Source organism: Oryctolagus cuniculus, chromosome 13 (assembly GCF_051225735.1).
Source record: "Oryctolagus cuniculus isolate XC-2025 breed Fujian yellow rabbit chromosome 13, ASM5122573v1, whole genome shotgun sequence".
In the NCBI taxonomy this organism is placed as follows: domain Eukaryota; kingdom Metazoa; phylum Chordata; class Mammalia; order Lagomorpha; family Leporidae; genus Oryctolagus; species Oryctolagus cuniculus.
The window spans coordinates 64,717,987-64,745,947 of record NC_142879.1 but is presented as its reverse complement, the minus strand read 5'-3'; the positions used below and the strand labels follow the sequence as shown (position 1 = coordinate 64,745,947).

At 45.9% G+C, this 27,961-nt stretch overlaps 2 protein-coding genes across 2 annotated transcripts in view; both read right to left on the bottom strand.

The window, feature by feature from the left end:
• DESI2 (desumoylating isopeptidase 2) overlaps positions 1–9,289 on the bottom strand; it is a 74,517-nt gene extending 65,228 nt beyond the window's left edge. The window contains exon 1 of the mRNA XM_017347702.4: positions 8,860–9,289. Within this exon, the coding sequence (XP_017203191.1) occupies positions 8,860–8,901 (42 nt within the window). The 5' untranslated portion in view covers positions 8,902–9,289. The remainder of the gene's footprint in view (positions 1–8,859) is intronic.
• Positions 9,290–19,348: 10,059 nt separating this feature from the next.
• The window catches only part of CATSPERE (catsper channel auxiliary subunit epsilon), a 175,277-nt gene continuing 166,664 nt past the window's right edge, over positions 19,349–27,961 (bottom strand). The window contains exons 21-22 of the mRNA XM_089311658.1: positions 26,810–26,863; positions 19,349–19,581 (exon numbers count right to left, since the gene is read on the bottom strand). Of these exons, the coding sequence (XP_089167784.1) occupies positions 19,428–19,581; positions 26,810–26,863 (208 nt within the window). The 3' untranslated portion in view covers positions 19,349–19,427. The remainder of the gene's footprint in view (positions 19,582–26,809; positions 26,864–27,961) is intronic.

The following is a 27,961-nucleotide window of genomic DNA, read 5'->3' as shown; positions in this document are numbered from 1 at the left end:
TACAAAATACCTTCACCAATGATGTGGTAGGCAGAATGATTCCCCAAAATAGCCATACCCTAACTCCACGAACCTGTGAGTATGTTAAGTGGCAAAATGACTTTGCAGATATAACTAAAACTATGCCCTTAGAAACAGAGAAATAATCCTGGAATATCAAGGTAGGTCTCATTTAATTACATGAGTCCTTAAAAGTAGAGAACTTCGGCTGGAGGCAGAACACGTACAGCAGGAAAGGTTGTTAGAATATCTGCAGTGTGAGGACTCAGCATTGCACTCCTGGTGTGAAGATGAGGACTGCGAAAACACTGGGGCAGGTGAGAGAGGCTCCCATCTGAAGGCTGCAAGGAGTATCTGAGATGCACACCTAGAAGCAACTGAATCCTGCTAACAATGTTCTTGGAAGCAGGTTTTCACCCGGAGCCTAAAGCCCTGACTTTGGCCCAGTAAGGCATGAACAGAGGAAGCAGCATCGCTCACCTGCAGTCTCACTTGCAGAACTGTGAGCTAACAGATCTGTGTTGTTTCAAATGGCTAAATGCTCACAATTCGTTACTGTAGCAAAAGAAGACCAATATGGAGATTTTATATATACATATTTACATACACTAAACAGAAGGAGGAGGAAGGAGGAGGAAGGAGAAGGGGAGGGGGTGGAGAAGGGGGAGGGGGAAGCAGCAGGAGAAAGTGCCACGGGGAGTGGAGGACGTAGGGGGACAGGGCAGATTTAGGATTGTCCTTTTTGCTCCCCAAGACTCATGCATGGGTCACTGTTTCTGTATCAAGTGGAAGAAGGGGCCTAAAAAACATAACTGCTGTAAGGAAAATAAGACCAGCTCCTATTTACTATTTAATCTATGCTAAAATTCAAGAACTGACAATGTTTTTCCAGAGCCTGTCTTCTAAGAAGTGGCTAAGCTCCAACTGCAAGAAATTAACACATTTCCTCAGTCTAGCCCCACAGTGTTTAAAAAACAAACACAAAAACAAAAAGACAGACAGTATTTCTGAAAAGGAATGGTTCTTGGTACTGGCGCTGTGGCGTAGCAGGTAAAGCAGCCGCCTCCAGTGTCAGCATCCCATGAGCACCACTTCAAGTCACGGATGCTCCACTTCCGATCCAGCTCCTGCTATGGCGTGGGAAAGCAGCAGAGGATGACTCAAGTCCTCAGGTCCCTGTACCCGTGTGGGAGACATGGAAGAATCTCCAGGCTCCTGACTTCGGACAGGCCCAGTCCCAGCCATTGCAGCCATCTGGGGAGTGAATCAGAGGATGGAAGACCTCTCTCTCTGCCTCTGCCTCTCTGTAACTGCTTTTCAAAAAAAATAAATAGCTCTAAAAAAAAAAAAAAAGAAAGAATGGTTCTTTCCTGTCCTACTCCTATGATCTGTCCCTCCTTAATCAATCACACTATTCCAATAATCAAAGCAAAAATTCAGACACGTGCAAGAAAAAAAATCCGTTATTTGGCACAAACAGGAGGATCACATGATCTTTTCACGACATTTAAATACTGGCACTTCTTCTAATAAAAATCCCATTTATTTAGGAAATATTTACAGAGCACCCTCTAGTGACATGTCCTGTTTAGGTACTGGTGAGAGTATGATGCTATCAAGGGACATACTCCCTAGTGAGTGCATAAGATGATAACACTCACACATGTAGTAACTGCGCCATGCACAAAGTACAACCAGGGCACAGAAGGTCAACCAGAGGTTCAACTGCAGCCAGAAGGAATGGGTGGTTGCAATGGGTCAGAGTTGGGGTAAGACACTCCAGACAGAATGACCAGCTGGAATAAAGATCCTATGTGGGAACTAGTGTAATACAGTCTGTTTGAACCACTAAAAGTCTCACTGTGTGAACAAAGTGTGCATGTCAAAGTGACAGACAGGCCTTAACTGTCAGGTAGGGGTCATGTCATAAGGCCATTACACTTTAATTTTTTTTAATGATTTTTAAGCTGAGGAACACCACAATCATTTGTTTCAAAAAGGTTACTTTGGTAATTGGAAGGTGAACTAGAGTAAAATAACACCAGAAACTGGTTAGGTTTCCAGCTAACTGCCATTTCCAACTGCTTGCCTTCCTTATCCACAACTTGCCATATAGGCTAGAAGAGGCAGATATCTACTTACTCAGCTTCATCAGTTGCATGTACATTAATTCTGGACACCTCTTGGGGAAGCAGCATGGCTCTAACAAAGTATTCTCTTTCTGTTAAAGGAGAGATGGGGCTGACATTTGGTGCAGCATTTAAGATGCCACTTGGGGTAGCATCAGCTTATAATGTACATAAGACTATAATAGCTATATTGGAGTGCATGGGTTCGAGTCCTGGCTCTGCTTCCCATTCCAGCTTTCTGCTAACGTGTACTGTGCAAGGCAGCAGGTGATGGCTCAAGTACCTGGGTCCCTGCCACTCACATGGAAGAGCAGGATGGAGTTCTGGGCTCCTGCCTTCAGCCTGGCACAGTCCTGGCTGTCACATCTGTGGAGTGACCCAGCAGATGAAAAATCTCTGCCTTTCAAATTAAAAAAAAAAAAAAAAAGACAATAAATTAAAAGAAAAAAGGGAGAAAGGTGTATTCAGAGAAAGACTTCGCTCTCTTGCTTCTTGACATCCTGCTGCCAGAGGACATCATGTATGGTGCCATGGTAGTCATTCTGTTAACCCTGAGAGGACAAACCTAAGGGAAAGCCAACAAGCTAAGGCAGAGAGGAGGGCAGAAGGATGGAAAAGCCTGGCTTTTGAAGATACAGCTAAGCTTCTGAATAACGCAGGGACTTAGGACAAGCATCCTTCAATCCAAGACACTGGTCTGATTGCTGAGATCTCTCACTGTCAGAATCAACCAAAGAAAAACAGAAACTGGTGAATGACTGTGTTAAGGGTTTATAACGAAGAGGAATGTAGGTTTACTTCAAGTTTCTGCTTTGGGAAACTGAGAAGAAAACAGTGGTTATCAATATAGTTACAACAAAAGTGTCCTTTTTTTTTTTTTTTTTGAGCGAGAGCATGGGGTGAGAAGGAAGAGTATGAGGTGGGAAACAGCTTGTTTCTGGGCATGTAGATTTAGAGAGATAATGGACCATTCAGGTGCAGAGCGTGTTTAGATGTATGATCCAGAATTTATTCAGAAAGTCTGAATTAGATCTGCACATGCTTAAAAAGTAAGACCTATCATCATTCCTTGGAGTCTAATGGAGACAGGTTGGCCAAAAGAATGGAGCAGACAAAAATGACCTCATTTGAAGAGTCCTAGAAAGCATTTCTTTTATTTTAGGACTCTAACAATGCACAGATACTATGTTAAAACAGGAAGAAATTCACTTATACCCTGAATTTACATTACAAACACTTGTGAATTTTCATTTTATAAAAATTTGTTTGTAGCCAAGATAATTGGAAAAGCACAAAATCTGGATCTATGAAGAATGATGACTTGGTGCTAAAGCTACTGCATCAGAGATCCATGCCAGTAAGTGAAATTAATCTGACTCTTCTGCCTTGCTATATATGCCAATAAATTAGGACTATGTGAATAACCTCATTCCCAAGACTCAGAAAATAACTCCAGGATATATTTTATTAGTGGTAGATTACTCCAAAGTACACAGAGAACATGATCACAGTGAAGGCAGCAAGCAATAATTTAGCAGCACTATGGATGATTAAGTAAACTTTTGAGGACTACATTATTCATTCCTCCATAAGAAGGAAGTGAATGCAGGTGACCCAGATACAATTATTTTCATATAGTGTCAGGGTTATAGCAGAAGAGGGATGATCCGCAGTCACCCAATCTAGGAAGTACAAAAAATACAGTCAGAACTGAAGCAGGTTCAGCAGAAGTCAGCTTATAAAGAGCTATGCCAGCCAAGAGCTGGGTCACTGGAAGTGGACCTGCCCTGGAGGACAGAGCCACAGACCTTGTTCGCTCTAACCTGAAAAGCTTTTCACTCGGCCCGGCTTCCAAAGTAACCACTGCTGTGGAGGGGACAGCCAAGTAGGGTCAACAACATTACAGGCAGAACTGTAAACTTCCTGTTAGAGATGTCACTTACCTTTACCTGGCCAGCTCTCCTCCCAGGTCAGCCAGGTAATGGAAGTCAACAGCGTGCCTTCCCCAAGGAGGTTCACACCTTCCTTATGATGTACCCCGTGTGAGGAGATAGACAGCTCTGGGCCTCATAACTGGCAAGGCCTTAAAGCCCACCTGATTGTCATCAAACCTCTGTCAGGATCTATTTGCCTCTCAATCGGAAAACTTATTCATGTTTAGACAGCAGCTTTCTTAGGTCCTCTAATAATGACTCTGTCCTTTGTTCTAGCCCACTTGGGGCCTCATTCCTTTATAAAATCATAGCCTCTACTCATACATCAATGGCTCTACTCCCGACCTGTGTGTATTGAAGGTCCTCTCCCCCCACTTAATGTTGTATGATTGTTCAGAATTTTCTCTACAGACAAACCCCTCTGCCTGCAAAAGATGAATGGCCTTTCTCCTAGTCCTGGCTGGGATCAGCTTTAAACCACATCCATCAACAATCTTCACAAGAGTCCAGAGACCCCCCTCATTTCCTCCCCTCTATGATATCCTCTCATTACCTGGTTAATGCCACTCTTAGGATCATTGGTTGCTCTTCTCAGTCTTCTTTTATAGTACTGTGTCTGCTTAAGTGTTTACAGGAGTTGATAATGGAATGAACTAAGGCCTTTACCAACCAGGTAGTCAACCAAATGCTGCTACAGGGATATACTCAGCTCCCCACCCAGGAGACCGCAGCTTGAGACATCACCCCATGTCAGCAGGAAGCAGCTAGCTCTAAAGACAGATCATCGTCCCTCTACCCACTCTGGACTTTTGGGGCTAATGTAATTCCATAGAACTCTTGCTTTATAAAAAACAAAAGGGGGAATGTTAGTAAAATGGCGCAGTTTTATCTATGGCACGATCTACACCCTGACACCATCCTAGGCTCTAGCCCCCGATGGCATTGCTGGAAGTCAGCTGACCACATGGCCCAACCACCCCCTTCCTAATAGGATTCCCTGCTTCTCTACCCCCTCCCCAGTAAAGGTTTAACAGGATCTGTTCCTGAACACGTGGCGCTCTCTCTCTGTATCTCTCTCTTACGCTCTCCTTCTCTCTTTTCCTTCTTCGTCCCTTTCCTCCAGTCTGTTGGGTTTCCCCCATCAATAAACTGTTTCCCCTTAAAAAAAAAAATAAACAACACAACTGAGGCAGGTGATGTGAGAAAGAGGCACAAGGATACTTGGCAAGAGGTCCCTATAAACTGTAATTCTGAGGCCTGTGCTATGGTGTAGCTGGTAAAAGCCGCCATCTGCAGTGCCAGCATCCTATATCGGTGCTGGTTCAAGACCCAGCTGCTCCACTTCTGTTCCACCTCTCTGTTATGGCCTGGGAAAGCAGGCCTCTGCACCCACGTGGGAAGACCTGGAAGAAGCTCCTGGCTCCTGACTTCGGATGGGCCCAGCCCCGGCCGTTGTGGTCAATTGGGGAGTGAACCAACAGATGGAAGACCTCTCTCTCACTCATTCACTCTCTCTCTCTGCCTCTCCTTCTCTCTGTGTAACTCTTTCAATTAAATAAATAAATCTTTAAAAAAAAAAAAAAACACAGTGATTCTAACAGCAAGCCAAAGGTTTTTATGCTTACAAGGTTTGGACCAGACACAGGAGGCAACAGCAATTCTCATCAAAGGCATCTACAATGAATACGAAGTAGTATCAAAGATAAAAGATTTATCCTTGGCAGCAAGCAAAAATGCTTCAAATACCAAAACTGACTTAAGAAAAATGAGCATTAACAGGCAAAAAATTATACCTCAATCTATTGGTTTTCATTCTGAAACCTAACTGATCACACTGTTCCCCTGCATGACTAACAGGGATAAGTAAAGCACCTCTGAACTTCAGTTGTCTCCTTTCACGCATCCCACACTCCAGTTACACTGAATCAGCTGATACGCCCCAAATTCAACTGGTGCTTTCCCACCTCTGCCACTTTGTTCATACTGCTTGTTTTGTCCTTGGTATGACCAAACCTACGAGTTTCATCCCTGATCGTACAACATAGCCGCTAGCTCTTACTAAACTAATGTTGTTATGTCTTGAATGTTAGTTGTATCCCACTTATGACACCCTAAATTCCTTTTTAAAAATTCTTTAAAAAGATTGATTTATTTGAAAGGCAGAGTTACAGAGAGTGGAAGAGACAGAGATCTTCCATCAGCTGGTTCACTCACTCCCCAGATGGCTGCAACAGCCAGGGCTGGGCCAGGCTGACGCCAGGCACCCATATGGATGCCAGCGCTGCAGGCACAAGTCCAACCTGCTGTGCTGCAGTGCTGGCTACATCACCTAAATTCCTGAAAGAGGGGATGATGAACTCACCCTTGTGGCTCCCATAGGATCAAAACTAACAAGTCAACCACAGGGTGCTGAATTAGTGACATGAAACACTCATAGGCCAAAAGTCCTCAAAAGAATACACGAGGGCAGGTTCATTAGAACTATTTGCCATTCTGATAAACATTTCAAATGGTTCATCTCCCGTTGACAAGAAAAAGCAGTAAGAAAGAAACACTGGGTGGTCGGCATTGTGGTGAAGTAGTAGTAAAGCCGGTGGTGGGTGAGGCCGACAGCTGTGACGCCAGCATCCCGTGTGGGGACTGGTTCCAGTCCCAAGTGCTCCACTTCCAGTCCAGCTTCCTGCTAATGGCTGGGGAAAACAGTGGAAGATGGCCCAAGTGTTTGGGCCCCTGCACCCACGTGGGAGACCCAGGTGAAGCTCCTGGTTTCTGCCTGGCCAGCCAGCCCTGGCTGCTGTGGGATCTGGAGAGTGAATGAATATCTGGAAGATATTCTCTTTCTCTTTCTCCTCTCCCTAATTCTGCCTTTCATACGAATAAATCTTAAAGAAGAAAAAAAAAAAAGCAAAGAGAAATGGGAATTATCTGGTAGAGAAATAATGAATCAGCCTGGGGTGGAAAAATTCTGGCTCCCATTTTTAGTCACGAAGACAGATCACTTGCCCTTTTCTCTGCCTGCCTCCCCTGTAACTACCTCTTTACAAAAATGATGAGAAATAAGAATGCTGTTGATTAGTTAATATTTTAACACTGTTCAGTGAATTCCTCTTTAAAAACATTAATACCATCTCTAGCCCTTCCCAGTGCACCATAATAAGCAGTCATTTCCCTGATTCACATAGTAAAGTGTAAAGAAGCACACTATATTGAAGAGTGATTTTTCAATTTTATTTAAAAAGCAACAACTCTCTATCTCCACTTTCACCGAGTTCTTGTCGGCTCTGAAACCGTGGCTTGTGGCCATTGCATAAATCTAATTTATAAAAATAGGATATATCTCAAGGTATGTTCTCAAGAGAAGAATCTATCCTGAGGGATGGTTTCTAACAGTGTTCATGGATTAAAAAGAAACCAAATTCAGATCACTGGGGAGGGGGAGGAGAAGGGAGGCGCAGGGAAACAGTACAAGGCCTTGAGAAAGAAGGTACCCAGCTGAACTGAATGCAAACAGTTTAGATCCAGAGAATTCTCTCTTAACCAGTAGCACAGCCCAAAGATCTTTCAAGGTGTCATGCTTTCCTGGGATCTCTTTCTCCAGTTATTCTACTTTTCAACTCCTATCATACTTCTGATTTCTGTTAGCCCACCTCCCCTGGCCTCCAGGCTCACATCAGCACTCACTTCAAGCCCCAGGCAGACCCCATGCACTTCCGACATAATTTCCAGGCACGGCAGGAGGAATTCCTTTCTGCCCACAACACCGCACTCTAAGTGTAAACACTTGTGAACAATATGAAGGTGTAAAGGTTAGACCTGCAAATGAGAACCAAAACTTCCGACCTGCAGTACTTCCTCCTCTTCATCTGATAAGCCAACAGAAATTCCGACGAGGGATTTTTCATCTGCCCATCCACTGAAGGAATTTTAAATGCTGTAGGCAGAGGTAATCCTTTACAAAACAAAAAATTAATCTGCCTAAAGCAAGCCAAGTCAACCCAAGTATGTAGCCACCTGCAGTGAAGATTCTCCACCGGGCGCCTTTCCGGGCTATTGAAGTACATCAGTCAGGCAAACCGGCCCGGGTGCTTGCAGCACTCCAAAGTTAGGTGACACAACAAACAAGTTCTTCCCTCTCCCTCTGCCGTGGTCGCGTCATCCACCTGTTGCACTATCTGGAAAGTGGGCGCCAGGATCTAGGGAAGGAGCACCCCCATGATCTCTAAATTATTCAGCTGTGCTATTTTCTTAATAAATTGTAGCCTCATCCATTTTAACGACGCTGCCTTGGAGGCCAGGGCGCAGTGACTCCAGGTCACCTTCGAAAAGAGAGTCTAGCTTGGGAATCGACAGCTGTGACTTTCTGGACTTGGGAGTTTCTGAAGACTTGAGCATGCAGAGAGATGTACGGTGTGGCAGGGGCAGAGGAGCCGGGAGCGGGGCACAGGGGCAGCTCCGGGGGCCGGGTGGCGGCGGGGAGGTGGGCACCGCGACGGAAGCTCTTAGAGAAAGGACGCCGCTATCGGCCAAGGGGTCGGGCCCAGGGCCAGGGTCCGGGCCGAGCAGAGAGCACGGGAAAGGTCCAAGCCGACCCAAAGCCCTCGTACTGACTGGGCAGCACCAACGGAGCACCGAAGGGTGCGAGGATTACAATCTAATGCTCGTCCCCCGCCCCCACCTCGAGAGAACTAAGCTGGAGGCGGAGACGCGAGCCTGGCAGCGCAGGGGGCCGGGGGTCGGGGCCGAGCCCGCCCGGAGAGAGGCCGCCGGCCTGGGCCAGGACGCGGGGCCGTACTCACCATGTCGTACACGTTGAGCACCACTAACTGGTTAGCCCCCATCCTCCTCCTTGCCGCCGCCGCCTCGTCCTCGAGCTGCTCCGTCTCCGCGGGGCCGGAGGCCGCTCCCACCCCCGCCGGCGCTTCAGGGGGCCTGAGCCGGGCGCTAAGCGTACAGCCCGGCCCGCCGCAGCCGGAGCGGAAGCATCGGGCAGCCGGGCCGCTCCGAGGCGCTGCCGACAGGAGCTACTGCGGGGCCGGGCCGGACCGGTGGCGGGCCCGCTCGGGCTCAGGCGCCTCCCCTAGGCGGCAGACACGTGGGGAAGGGCGGGGCCTGAGCGAGGGGCGGGCGCCGGGCGCCCCGTGGGCGGGGCCGGCCCGGCGCCAGGGCTGAGCCCGCTTGCGCTGTGGTACTTGGCTGCCGCTCCTCAGGACCTAAAATGGCGGCAGCCTCGGCATCTCTTCGCCCTGGAGGAGCGGGGCCCCAGAGAGACTGCAGTTCCCAGCATGCAGCGAGGATCCCAACCCTCCCCACCCCCACCCCCACTCCGTCTCGCTACTGGAAGGGCAGAGGCTGTCTCAACTGCCTTCGACTACAACTCCCAGCATGCTGCTGGGGTTCCGACCCTACCAGACTAGTTCTCCCAGGGAGACTACAGATCCCAGCATGCAGCGCTTTGCACCTGCGGGCGGATCCTTTGCTGCCTGTCCTTGACAGGAGGTGAAGTCCTCTACCTTCAACCTATCGCCGCTAGTGCTGGTGCTGGTGCTGGTGCTACTGGTTATATCTTGTTGAGCCCAATGAAGTCAAATGTAGCAAAGACCACAGTGATGAATCCGTTTTCCAGATCGCTCTCTTTTTTAGCAAGAGGAGGTGTGGGGGAATAAAGGAAGCGTTACTGGTATGAATGAGATGTCATGTGCATCCAGTTAATCTTCAACATAGAACTTGCATTTTATGAAACTATCCTGCTGAGATGGAAAAAGTACAGCACAACCCAGGGGTATAGAGGCGCTTCTGTGTTCAACAAATACTTGCGTTCTTACCACATGCCAGGCGGTGTTGTAGACCATGGTGTGGAGGATCTGGGGCACAAGAAGGGGAGGATCTGGGGCACAAGAGGGGTTGACCTTTATTAGGAAGAATGGGCTAGAAGACTGGGTGCAAGATGTGGGTGCATTGTGATGGCATAGAAAGCAAGGAAGATAAGGACCCGCGTTATGGCTCAGCAGGTTAAGTTACTGCCTGCGACGCTGGCATCCCACCCGAGTGCCAAGTTGGAGTTCGCAGGGAAAGCAGGGGAAGATGGTCCAAGTCCTTGGGCCCCTGCTACCCACATGGGAGACCAGAATGGAGTTCCAGACCTGACCCATACGGCCATTTTGGGAGTAAACCAGCTGATGAACGATTTCTCTCTATCTCTTCCTCGCTGTGTAACTCTGCTTTTCAATTTTTTTTTTTTTAAGGGCAAGGTAGATAGCAATAGGTCAGAACTGAGATGAGGAAGGTGAGCATCCTTTTCTGATTTTTATCTTCTCAATGAATTGCAAAGCAAGATGAGAAGTGAGGAAAAGGGGTGTAGCAAGTTTGAATAAAGATGTAAAATAGAGAAAATAAGTATACTAAGGAAATATGGTTTGATTGCCAGGCAGTATTGAGGGGCAGCAAATTCTTTGTACCCCCGGTTGTAATTTGATTGTTCAGGTTACAAAGTTCTAAAATTTGTTTCTAAAATTTGTTTCCTGCTGTGGCATCCCTCCCCACCTAACCCAATGAACATACCACTTAATCCCATTTTTTTTTTAAGATTTATTTATTTGAAAGAGTTACAGAGGTAGACTTCCCAGATAACCATAATGGCTGGGACTGGGTCAGGCCAAAGCCAGGAGCCAGGAGCTTCTTCTGGGTCTCCCATGTGGGTGGTAGGGGCCCAAGGACTTGGACCATCTTTATGCAGGGGGCTGGATTGGGAGTGGAACGGCTGGAACACGAGCCAGCCCCATCTAGGATTCCGGCGTTTACCTGCTACACACACTGGCCCCTACTTAATCCCTTCTTCTAAATCCCTTTCTCCCAGGAATTGTGAGGACAAGCACTGAATACTTAAAATTCATTTAGTCCTGGCTGCTCTACTTTATATGAACAGCCAGTTCACTTCCCCTCTTACTCTGCACCCTCCCTTTGCTCTTTGTGATCTCATCCACTCTCAGGGCTGTAACTGTCACCTGCTACCTTCACAGATGCCTGTCCCTAGCTTCAACCTCTGCTCCCTCCTGAGTGCTGTAGAACCTGCAGCCTATCTGACTTCCTGTCCAGGATGTACTCATCACTGCAACAAATCACTGCAAGCTTATGGTCTAAAATCACTAATTTATTATCGTACAATTCTAGATATCAGAAGTCTAAGTATGGACTCCATGGGCTAAAATCAAGATCTGGGTCCCATTGGGAGGCTCTGGGGAAGAATGTGCTCTGTTGCCTTTTCCGGCTTCTGGAGGCTACTCTTGTTCTTTGGTTCATGGCCATACCACTGCAACCTCTATTCGTGTCATCATATCCTTTTTGACATTCTTTTTCTCACACAGAAAGATCTGTGCAATAAGATTGGGCCCACCCGGATAATCCTGAATAATCTCCCCATCTGAAGATCCTTAATCATGTCTGCTAAATCCTCTTTTCCTGTGAAAGGTAACATCCTTCTGGGTTCTGGGGATCACATGTGAAAATCTCTTGATCCCTTTGAATTTATCAGGTGTAAAATAGAATTCATCATCTGATGATGGAGTTTTATTGCTCATCTAATTTGGGTATTAATCCAATAATGGAAATGATCCATCATCCAGTCAATGAACAAGCATTAAACGAGTCCCTTTTCTGTGTCAGCCACGGTGTTTCACTAGTTCATTGGTGACAAAATGGATATGATTCCTATTCTCATGAATCACAGTCCAGTGAAAGACACACACACACACACTAATGCTAATGCATAGATTAATAATTTAAGCCGAAGGAGACAAGCAGTAGTTGAGTATAACAAGAAGACTTATTGAAGGTAGTTGTCAGGAGACAACAAGGAAAACTTAAAGAATTGTAAACTGGGTAATGGAGACCTAAAAAAGACAAAAATGGAACACTAAGGTAGCAGAAAGCCAGAACAGCTGGCACCCCAGGCCTGCAAGGACAAAGGGACTGGAATTTTAAAACCTTCGAAGTTTGCAGGAGAGCCTCACTGAGCTGGCATTCCAAATTCTAAAGAGAGGAGCTGCCGGTACTTCTAAAGGGGCACAATGACGCTAATCCTGGAAACTAAAAAATGGTAACCCAGAGGACGGTGACAGTGCTGTGGCTAGCGGGTTAAGCCTCCATCTGCAACGCCCCCACTCTCTCTTTCTCCTGTAACTCTGCCTTTCAAATAAAAAAATCTTAAAAAAAAAAATGTTAAGCTAGAATCAACTATTGTTATTGAAATCAGGTGCGTGGAGGGAAGGCGGCCCTGGTTAATTTCTATTGTCTGAAAGGTGGAGAGCAGCAGATCCTCCTTCCTCTCCCGCCTTCCAGCCTCCTCCTCCAGAGTTCCCAACCAGGGAAGCCTACCAGGGAAACCCAGGGAAAGCAGAAATGTGCTTTGCAGAGTGCAGGCCCCTGCAACACCAAGCAATTCATATAAAAGTAGCTTGGGTTGAAAAAGAAGAAGTAGCTTTGATGAAACCTCCCATAGTCACACAAACTATTTCTTAGGTAACCTAGAGGGAGACAGGATCTGCCCAAACCAGTATAAAGGAAAATAAACATGAGAGTTTATTGCTACCTATGTTCAAGAGGGAAACTGAGTCCAGTTGTATTTTATTTTTTGCAGCTTAAAACAGATGATGTCTCGCAGTATGTCAAGGTCAGGAATCTAAAGGCAGTGTGTGTGAGTGCCTCTGCTCAGAGGCTCTCTAGAGCTGCAGCCATCTGCGACTAGAGACCCTGCTTCCAAGCCCACTCTGCAGCTGTTGGGAGGAAGCTTTAGTCTGTCACCACGTGGGCCTTTCTGTAGGGCTGCTCAGAGCAAGGCAGCTGCTTCTCCCAGAGGAACTGACCCCAAACAGAGTGGGAGAGTGACCAAGGGCAGTGTCTTATAATCTGATCTCAGAACAGCCTCCTTCACGTCTACTCTATCGGCCAACTGACCAAGTCTGGGGCATTATGAGAGGGACCCTCACAAGGGTGTAAATAGCAGGAGACAGGGGTCATTGGAACCCATCTTGGAAGCTGGCTACTTCTGATGGCTCTATAAAACTGCCACTCCCCTGAGGTGTGACACAGAGAAGAATGGCTAATGCTGGTGTCCTCTCCACTCGCATGAGAAAGGCAGCTGGCTCTCTGTATCTGCAGGTTTTTTTTGTTTGTTTTTTGTTTTTTGACAGGCAGAGTGGACAGTGAGAGAGAGAGACAGAGAGAAAGGTTTTCCTTTTGCCGTTGGTTCACCCTCCAATGGCCGCTGTGGCTGGCGCGCTGCGGCCGGCGCACCGCACTGATCCGATGGCAGGAGCCAGGTACTTATCCTGGTCTCCCATGAGGGTGCAGGGCCATCCTCCACTGCACTCCCTGGCCACAGCAGAGAGCGGGACTGGAAGAGTGGCAACCGGGACAGAATCTGGCGCCCCGACCGGGACTAGAACCCGGTGTGCCGGCGCTGCAAGGCGGAGGATTAGCCTAGTGAGCCACGGCGCCGGCCCTCTGCAGCTTCTGCATCCCTAGATACAATCAATCATGGATTTGAAACATTTTCAAAAATTAAGTCTGAGGGCTGATTTTGTGGCATAATGGGTTAAGTCTGTGCCCACAATGCTGTCATCCCATATGGCCACCAGTTCGAGTCTCAGCTGTTCCACTTCTGATCCAGCTCCCTGCTAATGCGCCCAATTCCTCGGGCCCCTTCACTCACATGGGAAATGCAGAAGCTCCTGGCTCCCGTTTTCGGCCTGGCCTAGCCCTGGCAGTTGCGGCCATTTGGGGAGGGACCAGTGGATGGAAGACCTCTCTCTCTCCTCTTTCCCTTTCCTTCTTTTTCTTCCTCTCCCTCTCTCTGTCCTTCAAATAAATATCTTACTTAAAAATAAAATTAAGTCTGTACTGATCACATATAGACTTTTTTCTTGTCATTATTCCCTAAAACAATACAGTACAACTTACATAGCAGTTACATTGTATTGGGTATTGTAAATAATCTAGAAACAATTTAAAGTACATGGGAGGAGGTACACAGGTTATATACAAATACTTTGCCATTTTATATAAGGGACTTGAGCATCCATAGCTTTTGTTTCCATGTTGGGGTCCTAGAACCAATTCCTCAAGGATAGTGAGGAGGACTGTATTAGGAGGTCATACTCAGTTCTCTCCCCATCCCCTCTGTCTCTGTCTCTGCCAGATGTTATAGGTTGACAATTTGATTGTTTTGGTCCAGCTTTAAAGGATGAGCATGTGGATTCTTCTAATGGATCTTTAAATAGTCCATTTTTATTTATTTCCATTTTGTTTGAAAGCCAGAGAGACAGAGATCTTCCATTCACTGGTTCACTCCCCAAGTGTATGCAACAGCCAGGTTGGGCCAGATTGAAGTCAGGAACCAGGAATTCAATCTGGATCTCCCATGTGAGTAACAGGGAACCAAGTACTTGAGCCATCATCTTCTGCCTTCTTAGAGTGCACGTTAGCAGGGAGCTGAATTGGAAGCAGCGTAGCTAGGACTCAAACCAGGCGCTCTGAAATGGGATGCCTGCATCCCAAGTGGTGTCTAAACCATGGAAGCAAATGCTCGTCCCTTGAAATAGTCCATTTTTTATGTCAAAGTTGTATCTGAGACTGCATAGTTGAAAAATTCAGGAGATAATGGAAAACTTTGCCTTAGCTGTCTTTAGTTATGTGGTGACTTTTTAAGCTATTGGTAATTGTTCCAGGCCATCCAGATGGAAGTGAAATGTGATTGGTAGGGCTTTGGATGCAAAAGTTGTTCAGGTGGACACTGCTAGCTGTTTGTGGAGTGGGTTATCATTTCAGGCAAGGCATGAAATTGTCCCTGGCTGGGAAGTTAGAACTGAACAAGGCTCACTTGTCATTTCTCTGCTTCCCTCGTCTCTAGGAATTCCATAATGGTAACAAGATGGAAATCACTCTTACTGAAATTTGGGCCATTAACTGCCTTGTGGGCTGTTTCATTCTTAATTGGTACATGAAAACTGGGGCCCACAATAGCATTGAATCTTATACATCAGCAGACCAGACATGAACTTGGTTTGCTGTTCTGGTTATCTACATGAGGATGTATACGTGGGAATTCCTTAGGGTGGGAAGAACTGAATATTACTGTCCATGTGAATGTGAACTGCTTCTGATCTTCTTGTCTCAATGGGATGGGAAAGGACACGTGTGCCAAGTCAACAGCTGCCCACCAAATGCCTGAGGTCTGATTAACCTGCCCCAGCAGTGAGACCACATCTGGCATAACAGCTGCCACTGGAGCTACCATTTGGTTTGATCTGTGGGAGTTCACAGTCTTTCTCCAGGATCCATCCATTTTCTGTAGGAATCAGACTGGTGATTAAATAAGGATGTGACAGGGCCCATGGACCCTGTATTTTTTAGGTCTCTAATGGCAGCACCAATCTCGGCTACTCCACCCTCAGAAAATGAAAATGATTTCCTCAGTTTGTTAGGGTGTGCGTAGGGAGCGGCTTTAGTGGTGGCCATCGGCTTCCCTTCCTGTGACTGTGCCTACTCCATAGACCGGGGCCCTGATGCTTCATTCCTGTTGCCAATTTGGAAACCCCTTGGTTTCTCCTTCCTGTCATTATGGTGATGGGAGCTCACAGCTTCTAGAAGTGAGCATCACCATCAGGCCTCTCTTACTTCAAGGCCTCATCCTCCCGTGATGCTAATGAATCCAGTTCTGTGACTGCCCCACCTGGGTCATTCCTAACCAGAGAGGAGAGTCAGCACTAAACATTTTAGTGTTGCTGGTGTCCCTTCCATCAGGAGTGTGGTGAGCCACACGGACCCTTTCATGGGACACTCAAAAGTACTTTAAAACATTTGTGGACAAATGAAATTAAAGGATAAATCTATTTTGGTGTGAAAAAAAGTTGAAAGCCATGCACAGTTTTTTTCCCCCCATAACATACTTTTTCTTTTTTTTTTTTTTTTAATTTTTGACAGGCAGAGTGGACAGTGAGAGAGAGAGACAGAGAGAGAAAGGTCTTCCTTTTGCCGTTGGTTCACCCTCCAATGGCCGCCGCTGCAGCCGGCGCACCACGCTGATCCGAAGGCAGGAGCCAGGATCCAGGTGCTTTTCCTGGTCTCCCATGGGGTGCAGGGCCCAAGCACCTGGGCCATCCTCCACTGCACTCCCTGGCCATAGCAGAGAGCTGGCCTGGAAGAGGGGCAACCGGGACAGAATCCGGCGCCCCAACCGGGACTAGAACCCGGTGTGCCGGCGCCGCAAGGTGGAGGATTAGCCTATTGAGCCACGGCGCCGGCATCCCATAACATACTTTTTCCATGAACTTCTATGGATTTCAATTTGCTTTGCATTAAAATAAATTTATTTATTTTTTAAATTTGGGAGGTGGATAGCTAGCTATTGAGATCATATCTATCCACTGGCTCATACCCCACAAACCCACAACAGCTGAAGCTGGGCCAAGGGCAGAGCTAGGCTCTCTGAATGAAGCCCAGGCCTCACATGTGGCTGGCAGGTACTCAGTTACTGCTGCCTCCCAGGGTCTGTAGCTTAACTGCTAGACTAAATGCTCACTCTAAACTTACCTTTTTGCTCCACTTTCTGTGAACTTTTTGAAATCCCCTTGCAATCCTGGATCTCCTGTTCTAATGTATCTATTCCAGCCTGTCTCCCTCCCCAGGGCTTTCATCCCGTGATCAGTCAGCACCAAAGCAGTCTCTTTTCAAAGATTTACTTATTTATTTGAAAGGCAGAGTTACACAGGGAGAGAGAAGAGAGAAAAGAGAAAAAGGGAAGAGAGAGAGAATTAGAATGAATCTTCCATCCTCTGGTTCGCTCCCCAAATGGCTGCAGTGGCCAGGGCTGGACCAGGCTGAAGCCACAAGCCTGGAACTCCATCTGGGGCTCCCACATCAGTGGCAGGGGCCCTAGCGCTGGGGCCATCTTCTGCTGCTTTCCTAGGCACATTAGCAGAGAGCTGGAATGGAGGTGGGACAGCCAGGGCTCAAACAGGATGCTGGTGTTGCAGGTGGTAGCTTAACCCACTGGACCACAATGCCAGCCCCTGGTACACTTTATTTCTTGTAGTTAACTATTGACTAATATGACTCTCAGTCTCTGACTAGCCTCCTTTGCTTATCAACCTAACTTAGCTGAGTCTGGTGTCTGGTGTAGTGAGCCGCTTGGGGTTCCTGCTTCTGTATCAGAGTGCCTGGTTTTGAGTCTGCCTCTGTTCCTGATTCCAGCTTCCTACTACTGTGCTCCTCCAGAGTCGGCAGGTGATGGCTCAAGTACTTGCATCCCTGCTACCCACATGGGAGAGCTGGATTGCATTCCTGGCTCTTGGCTTTGGCTTGACCTAACCCTGGCCATTGTGGGCATGTGGGAAGTGAACCAGGAGGTGTGAAATCCCTGTCTGTCTCTCTCTGCCTTTCAAATAAATAAACAAAAAAATGATGTTGTATGTAGATCTTATATACATATATATTTAGCATATATCTAGCCAACTTGGCTATGTTTGCTTTCCTCACGTTTTCACATGCCATAGCACTTCCCTCCTGCAGGACAATTTCTCTGGTCACTACTGATAGAAACCTTAGCAACTTCGCCGGTGCCGCGGCTCAATAGGCTAATCCTCTGCCTGCGGCGCTGGCACCCTGGGTTCTAGTCCTGCTCAGGGCACTGGATTCTGTCCCGGTTGCTACTCTTCCAGGCTAGCTCTCTGCTGTGGCCCAGGAGGGCAGTGGAAGATGGCCCAAGTGCTTGGGCCCTGCACCTGCATGGGAGACCAGGAGGAAGCACCTGGCTCCTGGCTTCGGATCGGTGCAGCGCTGGCCGTAGGGGCCATTGTGGGGTGAACCAATGGCAAAGGAAGACCTTTCTCTCTGTCTCTCTCTCTCACTGTCCACTCTGCCCGTTGAAAGAAAGAAAGAAAGAAAGAAAGAAAGAAAGAAAGAAAGAAAGAAAGAAAGAAAGAAAGAAAGAAAGAAAGAGAAACCTTAGCAACTGAACCACCACCTACATCACGGTCTACAATACTCCAACACACTTCAGACTTCCTCTCTGCCTACTGGGTGCTAAGGGAGCCAGTTCCAAGGGACCAAATGATTGTCTGATTTCTCAGACACTCTCGTTACCTCTTGTGTGATGTGGATTTTTTGACAACCAGTCCAGTTGCCACTATTGGAGATTATAACTATTAATGGGACAAAGCGTCAGTTTAAAAATATTAGTCTGGTATCGAGCCCTCAAGTTTTCTAATTCTGCTGAAACTCGTCATGAATTTTGGGTTTTCTAGACACATACCATCTTTCTTTTTAAATAGAGATTTTTACATTTCCCACCCAATGTTTACACTGTTTTATTTTTCTCTCATATTGTTAGAACTTTCAAAACAGTGATGAATAGCAAGCATCCTTGTCTTATTCCTGATTTTAGTAAAAGAAGAAAGTCTTTGTGGATAGCAGCTTTGGTCTGTGGGATTCCATCTTGCTTGGGATCATCCATTCCTGATTGCCTGTGCCATGGATCTCAGACTAGTTAGACTACCCTATACAACCTTAGAAGCCAAATATCTTAAAATAGGTATCTCCATACATACACACTCCTCTCTGGTTCTGCTTTTTCTGAAGTCTGACTGGCATAAATACTAATTTTTCAGAAAATCATGATAATATTTGGACAAATTAAGAAGTGTATTTTGAGCATCAAAATCAACTTGGAACTTAGAATTAAAACTTAGAGCATCAGCTGCTCATTTCCAATGCTTAACCAGACTTGTGGAAAAATAGAAGTAGCAGGTAAGTTTGTTTTGGTGCAAAATATTTTTGAAATCCATGCATAATTTAATTTTTCCACAATAGATATTTTCATTAACTTTTTAAAGACTCCTCAGAAGTTTTGCATTTTATATATGAATTGACTACAGGAAAGCTTCTAAAAGCTGTTTGAGTAAGATTATCTAAGTCCACACTCTTTTATTAAGTCCATTAGATATAAATTAACTACAGTCTTAAAGTTTTAATATGAAAATTATGCAAAATAATATTTGACATATTTAAACATTTTCAAACACTTAGTTTTCTTCTTAGGAAAGATTATTAAAGCCAAATTTAGTTTATTATTTTTAAAATGCCATATAAGAGTATCTTGAAAATGAATGCAAATAAGGACTACTTACTAATAAAATATATATGAATTTTTTTTGTTTAGGGGTCATTTAAGAACATTTTTCAGATCTTAAATTTGATGCTACTTCTTAAGTGCTTATATTGAATATTTCTTGGTGAAACACACACTCTCATTGTAGGTATATATACATACTCTTCATGTACATGGGCCCATGAAAGCACAGTTTCAATTTTTCTATTTTTGCTTTGGTTTCCCTTGATGTTTGTTAAGCGGCTCATAAATGCATTGTCTATAAATTGTCATAAACCGGAAATAGCTCAAAACTAGAATACTACAGAACAGTAGCATCAGGATAAAGAGGACAGAAGCGACCAGGTACCCACTTGGTCTGAAATGAGAGAAAAAAAAAAAGAGTAACATTAGAAGCCATTGTTCACACTTTGGACGTTAATTTATTTAGTCGAACAATTTTTGAACAGCTAGCTACTACACTATTGACAGGGAATGGTGATTAATAAGACTGGATCTGACGTGCCTTTAAGGTGTTGTAGTATCTGGGGCTGACAAGGGAGGAAACTAGGTTGAGGGATCACCACGATGAGGAAGCGGGAAGTTCTGTGGGAGCTTTGCACCACAGAAGGCCTTCCCGGGGAGGGGACGCTTGAACTGGTGGGGGTGGTGGTGGAGGAAGAGACTAAGCTGGGAACCATGTTTTAGGCCAAGGGAGATGCACATGCTAAGGCAGGGAAGTATGGACGAACCTAAAGATGACTCCCAGGCGTTCTCCATCTGAAACAGTGGAGTTTGTTGAGAGCTCAGGGGCCAGGCCAGATGCTTAGAAGGGAGGAATGGGAAATGAAATGAGGAGGGAAGGGGCCAACTAAGAGAGCCAGCTTATTTTATGCCAAGCTAGACAGCATGGATTTTTATCCTAAAGGCAAGAGGCAGTTTCAGAGACATGATGTGGGACTGACATTTTAGACGGCTGGTTCTGATTACATTATGCACAATGGATGAAAGGGAAGCATGAGTGTGGGAAACAGAAAAACCAGTTATAAAGGATTTGTAATAATCCAGGTAAGCTATAATGAGGGTTTTAATCAGACACTGAAGAAATGGAGCAAAGTAAAAGCTTTAAGATACATTGAGAGGCCGGCGCTGTGGCTCACTAGGCTAATCCTCCACCTTGCGGCGCCAGCACACCAGGTTCTAGTCCCGGTCGGGGCGCCGGATTCTGTCCCGGTTGCCCCTCTTCCAGGCCAGCTCTCCGCTGTGGCCAGGGAGTGCAGTGGAGGATGGCCCAAGTGCTTGGGCCCTGCACCCCATGGGAGACCAGGATAAGCACCTGGCTCCTGGTATCAGATCAGCGCAGTGCGCCGGCTGCAGCGCACCAGCCGCGGCGGCCACTGGAGGGTGAACCAACGGCAAAGCAAGACCTTTCTCTCTGTCTCTCTCTCTCACTGTCCACTCTGCCTGTCAAAAAAAAAAAAAAAAAAAAAAAATACATTGAGAAATCCAAGTGTCTGACAAATATAAAAAAAGAATGCTCAGCATCACTGCCATCGAGAAAAGGCTGATAAAAAAACCACAATGAGGTATCATTTCACTCCAGGTAAAATGGCTATTCTCAAAAAAGACAAAAAATTATAAATGCTGGTGAGGATGTAAAGAGAAGGAAACACTTTTACAGTTAGCGGGGGATGCAAATTAGTCCATTATGGAAGTTCCAACAGTACGGAAGTTCCTCAAAAACCAAAAGTTGATTAATCATATGACCTAGTTATCCCACTCCTGAGGATGCAGCTGGAGGAAATGGAATTAGCACATGAAAGAGATGTCTACCTTTCCATGTTCACTGTAGCACTACTCACAGTACCAAGATGCAGAATCAACCTAGACGTCCATTAATGGGTGAGTGGATAAAGAAAATGTGATATAACCAGGTGTGCGTGTGCGTGTGCGTGTGTGTGTGTGTGTGTTCCGCTTATTAGATGCCATGCTCAGCTGGGTGCCAGGCCTCTGACTCTTCCCTTGGGACTCTGCATGGGTGCCTCCTATCAGAGTAGATTTATTTCTTAGTCCAAACACTGGGCTATTTTCTATATTGGTGTTCTAATATTTAATGTTAGTTTTTGGTTCCTTTCAAATTGCAGGTATTTGTTTTCAGGGTTACACTTGCCCCAAGACACTTTAGTCTGGTTTTTGTCCCCTGTGGCTATAAACTTAATCTGGCTCCAGGGAATGGCTTTTAGAAAATTAATTAGCATAGCCACCTGATACCTGCCAGGCATGGTGTTAGGTGCTGGTGATACAATGAGTGAAAACAGACATGGTTCTCATCCTAAGGAAACTTGCTTGCATTTTAGTGGGACACAATCATTAACCAAACTATGGTTAAATGAATCTAAAATTCAAATTATGATAAGAACTAAGAAGGAGAGCAAGACAATGCAGTGGTTTACTATTGCAGGACTTGACCTGGTGAATGGGATCAATAAATGGCTTCATTGGGAGAAGATAATTATCCTGAAATCTAACGAATAAACAGAAGTGAAACTGGCAAATTAGGGAGAGAGTGGAAGGAAGGGATTCCAGATAGAGGGCAAAACATGTGCACAAGGGGCTGGCGCTGTGGTGCAACGGCACCTCATATGCATCCCATATGGGCACTGGTTCAAGTCTGGGCTGCTCCACTTCCAATCCAGCTCCCTGCTGATGGCCTGGGAAAGCAGCAGAAGATTACCCAGGTCCTTGGGCCCCTGTAACCACCTGGGAGACCCCGAAGAAGTTCCTGGATCCTGGCTTTGGCTTGGCCCAGCCCCAGCCTTTGTAGCCATTTGGGGAATGAACCAGTGTTTGGATAATCTCTGTTAACTCTGGCTTTCAAATAAATAGTAGATAAATCTTTTAAAAATATGCAAAGGTCCTGCTATGTGACAGAAATCTGGAGAAGGCTAGGAGCTGAAAGAAGGTTGTTGGACCTGGAGCTGCCAGAATCAGGGTGATATGATGATTCCAGATGAGACTGGGAAGGAGGTGGTGGAGGCTTAGATCATGCAAGGCCTTAAAGGCCATGTCCTTTAATTTATAGAAAAAACTTAAGGATTTCAAGATACTAAAATTAGCAATCTGAAACGATTACTCTGGCACAGGAGTAGATGGGGAAGATCAGTTCCAAGCCCCTGCAGGGATGATAGGCTGGCTTTGTGTCATGGTGATGGAGCGAGGGAAAAGTGAGTATACTCAAGAGCTATTTAGGAGATAAACTGAATGGGAGCCAGTGATGGTTTGGATGAGATGAGGTGGGTGGAGAGAGGAATGAATGTGAATCCTAGGCTTTGGTTTTGAACTTCTGACTCCGAGGTGTTTGGCTTCTATAGTTGGAGGTATTCTTTCCTGGAAGAGGAATTCTTTCCTGGAAACCAGGATCACCCTGCTGTTCAATTCCAAAGGGCACCATTTATATCAGTCTATGTGAAGGCATTTCCTGGACCTGTGCAAGAACCAATCCACATGACCGTGTGTAATGACCTTTATGGGAGAGTTTTAATGAGTATGACGAAGCACAGGTCAAGGGAGCAGGTAGCAAGATCACAAGCTCACTTTCGGGCATGTCTGGTTTGACTAGTTTTTGAGACATCCAAGGGAAGAGGTTAGTAGACAATGGGCTATTTAGCTTTGATGTGGGAGAGGTTTATGATCCAGGAGTCATGTGAATTTAGCTATTAACTGAATTCACGCTTGAGGATGAGCTTGCTAGAGTAAGAAGCACAGAAGACAGGACTGAGCCTCAAAGGAGACCAACATTTACTTGCTGGTAGGGGAGGGGAGCTCTTCTTGAAATGAGAGAGAGAGAGAGAGAGAAGGGAAAGAAAAAGTTTAGGAAAACGCATAGGGTTATACAAAATCCAAAGGAAGAGACAACTGCTGATGAAAGATCAAATAAGGACTGAAACATACCTGTTAGATTAATATGGTCAAAGTCATTCTAAGAGAACTCAGTGATGGAGGGGTAAGATGGATGGATTAGATAAACAGGACTGGATCCCAGGGAAATAGACACCGAAGTGCAGACAAAGCTTTTGAAAAGTTTTGTCCTATAAAGGAAAAACCTGACTGGAAAGATCTAGTAGAGAGATCTTACTGGAAACTTACTGGAAAGATCTAGTAGAGAGAGTACGTTGAATGTACAGAAAAGAGAAGGAAAATTTGATTTGGAAACTTCCTAAGAAAGTGGGAAGCAATAGGGCACAGATGGAAGAATGATATTTAAAAAGGATAAATGATATTTCCTTTATTGTAATGAGGAGAGATGAGGTACAGTTATTAGTAGATATTTTTATGTTTGGAATTGGGAATAGAGGGTGTCCTTGTCTGTCTGATAACTTCTAATTTCTCTACGAACGTGGAAATAAACTCATCTGATGATTGTTGAAAGCAGGTCTGAGGAGGAAGCTAATGAACCAAGTTCTGAAAATAATTGTTGCAGAGAGTATTAGGGTGGGCTGTCTAGAGAAAGACAGTAAGAGTACCAGGCAGTTGGGTGGCCTATTGAAGGCTGGTAGCAATTTGTCCTATTGTGTGACTTGCTTTACCAGGTCTGGACTGCTCAAGTGTAGTCACAGAGAAAGTAGGTGGTTGGGGATTTTCCATATGGGTGACCAAGTCCTGGAAGGGTGAGTACTGCTAAGTGTGGTATTGAAAGAACGGACTTTGAAAAGTAAGGAATGGGAACCAGAAAAGAAGATATTGAAAGTAGAGGTACAGATTCCAGTGAGAATGAAGAAGGCTTGTACAGGCCATAGCGGAATCCACAAGGCGGAAGGGCAGGAGGTTGTGGTCAGGGAATGCAATGCCTGGATTGATGTTTTAGGATCAGAGAGGTTACAAGTAATGACAAGGTCCAAGGTGCGTGGAGGGGAGTGGTGGCCAGAGTGCAATAGCAAGGAGGTCACCGGGACGATGACATCAGATGCTGGACACAGTGGCCACGTGGACACCGAGAGTGGGGCTTGAAGTAGAGAGTAACCCTGTGGCAGGGCTGGTCAGCAGTGCATAAAGAGCAGCATGATGACAGGAAGACCTGGGGCTGCAGCAGACACCATGAGCCTCAAAGGATCAGAGTGTGTTTTGCTTTGTTGTAGAAGAACCAGGACAAATAACGATCTGGAAGTGGTAATGGGGCCCTGGGGTACATAGGGGTAAAAAAATAGCATCGCTCGATAGGGCTGAGGGGTGAAGCAGTATCCTCAGGGAGAGCCTGGTTTCAAATCAGGAGATAGATGGAGGTTTCAGAGGGCATTTGAGGACTTGGTTCAGTGATGGCAATTCCAGAGGGCAAAACGGAAAATCCGGGAATGGGGGAGGGGTTGAGTGCTGGGCTAGAAGCAGGGAAAAACTAAACTCTGTGTCTTCTACAAACTGCTCTCCAGTCACTGCACGTGAAAAGCGCTCTCTTACTAGGGAGACCACCACCAGCTGCCCCCTGTCTGCCTCTGGTACCCTCCAGGGGCCCAGGTGTTAATATGAGTTGAACTATGGTCACTAACCTAACGGACCACCCCATATATTATCATTGTATTCCCTGACTCTGACATCAAGCTGCTGGCAGGTGACAGCTGGGGGAAGTGGCTGAGATCCTCCACCTTTTCCCTTTCTCTTCTCTTCCCTAACTCAGCCTACTCCTTGTTCTGTTGGTGGGTAATTGGGTGTGCCTACTGCTCTCTCTCTTTAAAAAATTATTTATTTATTTATTTATGAGGCAGAGAGTATGGGTGGGGAAGCATGATCCCATTTGTTGGTTCTGCTGCTTCCTGCCTCATGTGCAGTGGTCTGGGCCGGGCTGGGGCTGAAGCTGGAGCTGGGAACTCAATCCAGGTCTCCCATGTGGGTGGCAGGAGCCCAGTCACTATTGCCTCCCAGGGACTGCATTAGTAGGAAGCTGGAATCAGAAGCTGAAGCATGGGACCAGCGCTGTGTGCAGTGGGTTAAGCCGCCATCTGCAGTGCCGACATCTCATATGGACACTGGTTCGTGTCCCAGCCTTCCGCTAATGCACCTGGGAAAGCAGCAGAGGATGGCCTAAGTGTTTGGGCCCCTGCTCCCACGTGGGAGACCCAGATGAAGCTCCTGTCTCCTGGCTTCATCCTGGTCCAGTCTCAGCTGTTGTAGCTATTTGGGAAGTGAACAAGTGGATGGAAGATCCGCCTTTTCCCCTACCCCGCCCCGCCTGTTTACTCTGTCTTCCAAATAAATAAGTAAATCTTCAAGAAAAAAATAAAGAAGCTGGAGCACGGAATCAAACTCAAGTACTCTGAAGTGGACAGGGGCCTCTAGACCCCTAGGCTAAACACCTGCTCTTGGATCCTTCTATTACTATTCACCTAGATCACAGGTACCAATCTGAAGAGGAAAAGTCACTGCAAAAAGACTATACATACTTCTCAATTAGAGAAATTAGAAACAACTCGGGTTATATCATTTGTAGATTATTCACAATAGTACCCCCATGAGCACACAAAATATTGAAGAATCAGTGACATTTAAATCCAGGTCCTGAGTAACTTAATTGTGTATCTTCTATTTTTGTTTAACATTTTAACACAAAACTTGAAAACCACCTGGCCCAGGGCAAAGACTAAGTCATCCGAGGACCTAACTTGAGAATGAAGACTTTTTACTCCCAGAGAACTGGAACTGAGTCCTGTCTGTTTCCTGGGCATGTCAGAATGAGGGGTAGTGGCTGAGGGCTGGCTTAGGCTGAGAGTGGGAGAGAACATGGCCTCCACGTTCCCTCTGCTGACTTCCACTGTCCATCAAGTCCATGGAGTTGAGAGAGGTGTCTGCTAAGGCAGTAGCTGCTGAGTGTAATCGGACAAAAGGGAACCCTTAATCTAGCTGTAATTCTCAGGAATTTCTTCTGCTTTATCCCTGGGGTAAAACAACCTACAATTTTTAGGGAGTCGTATATAGGGTATACATAATAGGGCTTCTTGAAAGTAGCGTTTATGTCATTTGGGAAGACAGGTTTCAAAGATAGCCCAAAAAAATTTTTTTTAAATACAGGCATATGAAAGCCACTATACACCACATAATAGTATTTTGTTTGGTAGGATTTAAGCTGGGGACCCTGAAGAGCAATTGTACAGGCTCTGTTTTGGGGAGACATTTGGAAGAAGAGCTTTTCCTTTTTGGCTGCCACTCGCATGTTTTAGAAACCCCCGCACTGGCCGGCGCCGCGGCTCAATAGGCTAATCCTCCGCCTAGCGGCGCCGGCACACCGGGTTCTAGTCCCGGTCGGGGCGCCGGATTCTGTCCCGGTTGCCCCTCTTCCAGGCCAGCCCTCTGCTGTGGCCAGGGAGTGCAGTGGAGGATGGCCCAGGTGCTTGGGCCCTGCACCCCATGGGAGACCAGGAAAATCACCTGGCTCCTGGCTCCTGCCATCGGATCAGCGCGGTGCGCCGGCCGCGGCTGCCATTGGAGGGTGAACCAACGGCAAAGGAAGACCTTTCTCTCTGTCTCTCTCTCTCACTGTCCACTCTGCCTGTCAAAAAAAAAAAAAAAAAAAACAAAAAAAAAAAACCCGCACTAAAACGCAATCAGGTGCCACCTATTACCTGGAAGTCACTCCATAGGTCTCTATTGAGAAGAAGGCTGTTAGGTTACAGAAACTGCAAAATAGAAAAATAACATTAAAGATTAAATTAAGTACAATGTGTTTTTAAAAAATACTTCCACATCTCTATGGTAACAATCAAGCCACATATAATCTTAGTTAACGTCATTTTCTTTCTTTTTAAAAATCAATTTATTTGAAAGGCAGAGAGAGACAGAGACAGAGAGACAGAGATAGCTTCCATCCATTGGCCCACTCCCCGAATGACTTACAACAGTGAGGTCTGGACCAGGCTGAAGCCAGGAGCCAGGAACTCCTTCCTGGTTCTCCCCGCAATCCCACTCTGTTGTTCTACCTTTCAAATAAATAAATCTTTAAAAAAAAACACAAGAGAAAATGGCATTGGGGCCTCTGCTTAAACTGTAAGACAATCACATTTAAATATTCTGTTTTACTATGTTTTCCTATTAATTTTGTATTTCTCCCTTTCATTTTTTCTTTTAATTAACTAGCTTACTATTCTGCTCCTTTTCTTTAAACATTTTTTTAAGATTATTTATTTATTTGAAAGTTGGAGTTACACAGAGAAGCAGAGAGAGAGAGAGAGAGAGAGAGAGAGCGCGAGCAAGCGAGCAGCTTCCATCTGCTGGTTCACTCCCCCAATTGGCCACAATGGCCAGAGCTGGGCTGATCTGAAGCAAGGAACTAGGAGCTTCTTCCAGGTCTCCCACATGGTTGCAGGGGCCCAAGCACTTGGGCAATCTTCTACTGCTTTCCCAGACCATAGCAGAGAGCTGGATAGGAAGTGGAGCAGTCAGGACTCGAACTGGCACCCATATGGGATGCCGGCACTGCAGGTGGCAGCTTTACCCTCTATGCCACAGCGTTGGCTCCCGTGTTCCTTTTCTTAACACCTTCAATTACTTAACTGTGGGTGTCTCCCAATGCTTTGCTCTTCTTTCTTTAGAATCAGTTAACTCATGTAAGCTTATGGAGTCATTATAGGAGATAATCCCATTTGTTACTTTATCCTCAGCTCTTCCCTCCTACCCCAGACTCAAATTAGAATTTTTCTTAAAGATTTATTTATTTATTTGAAAGGCAGAGTTGCACAGAAAAAAAAGAGAGAGAATTTTTCATCTGCTGGTTCACT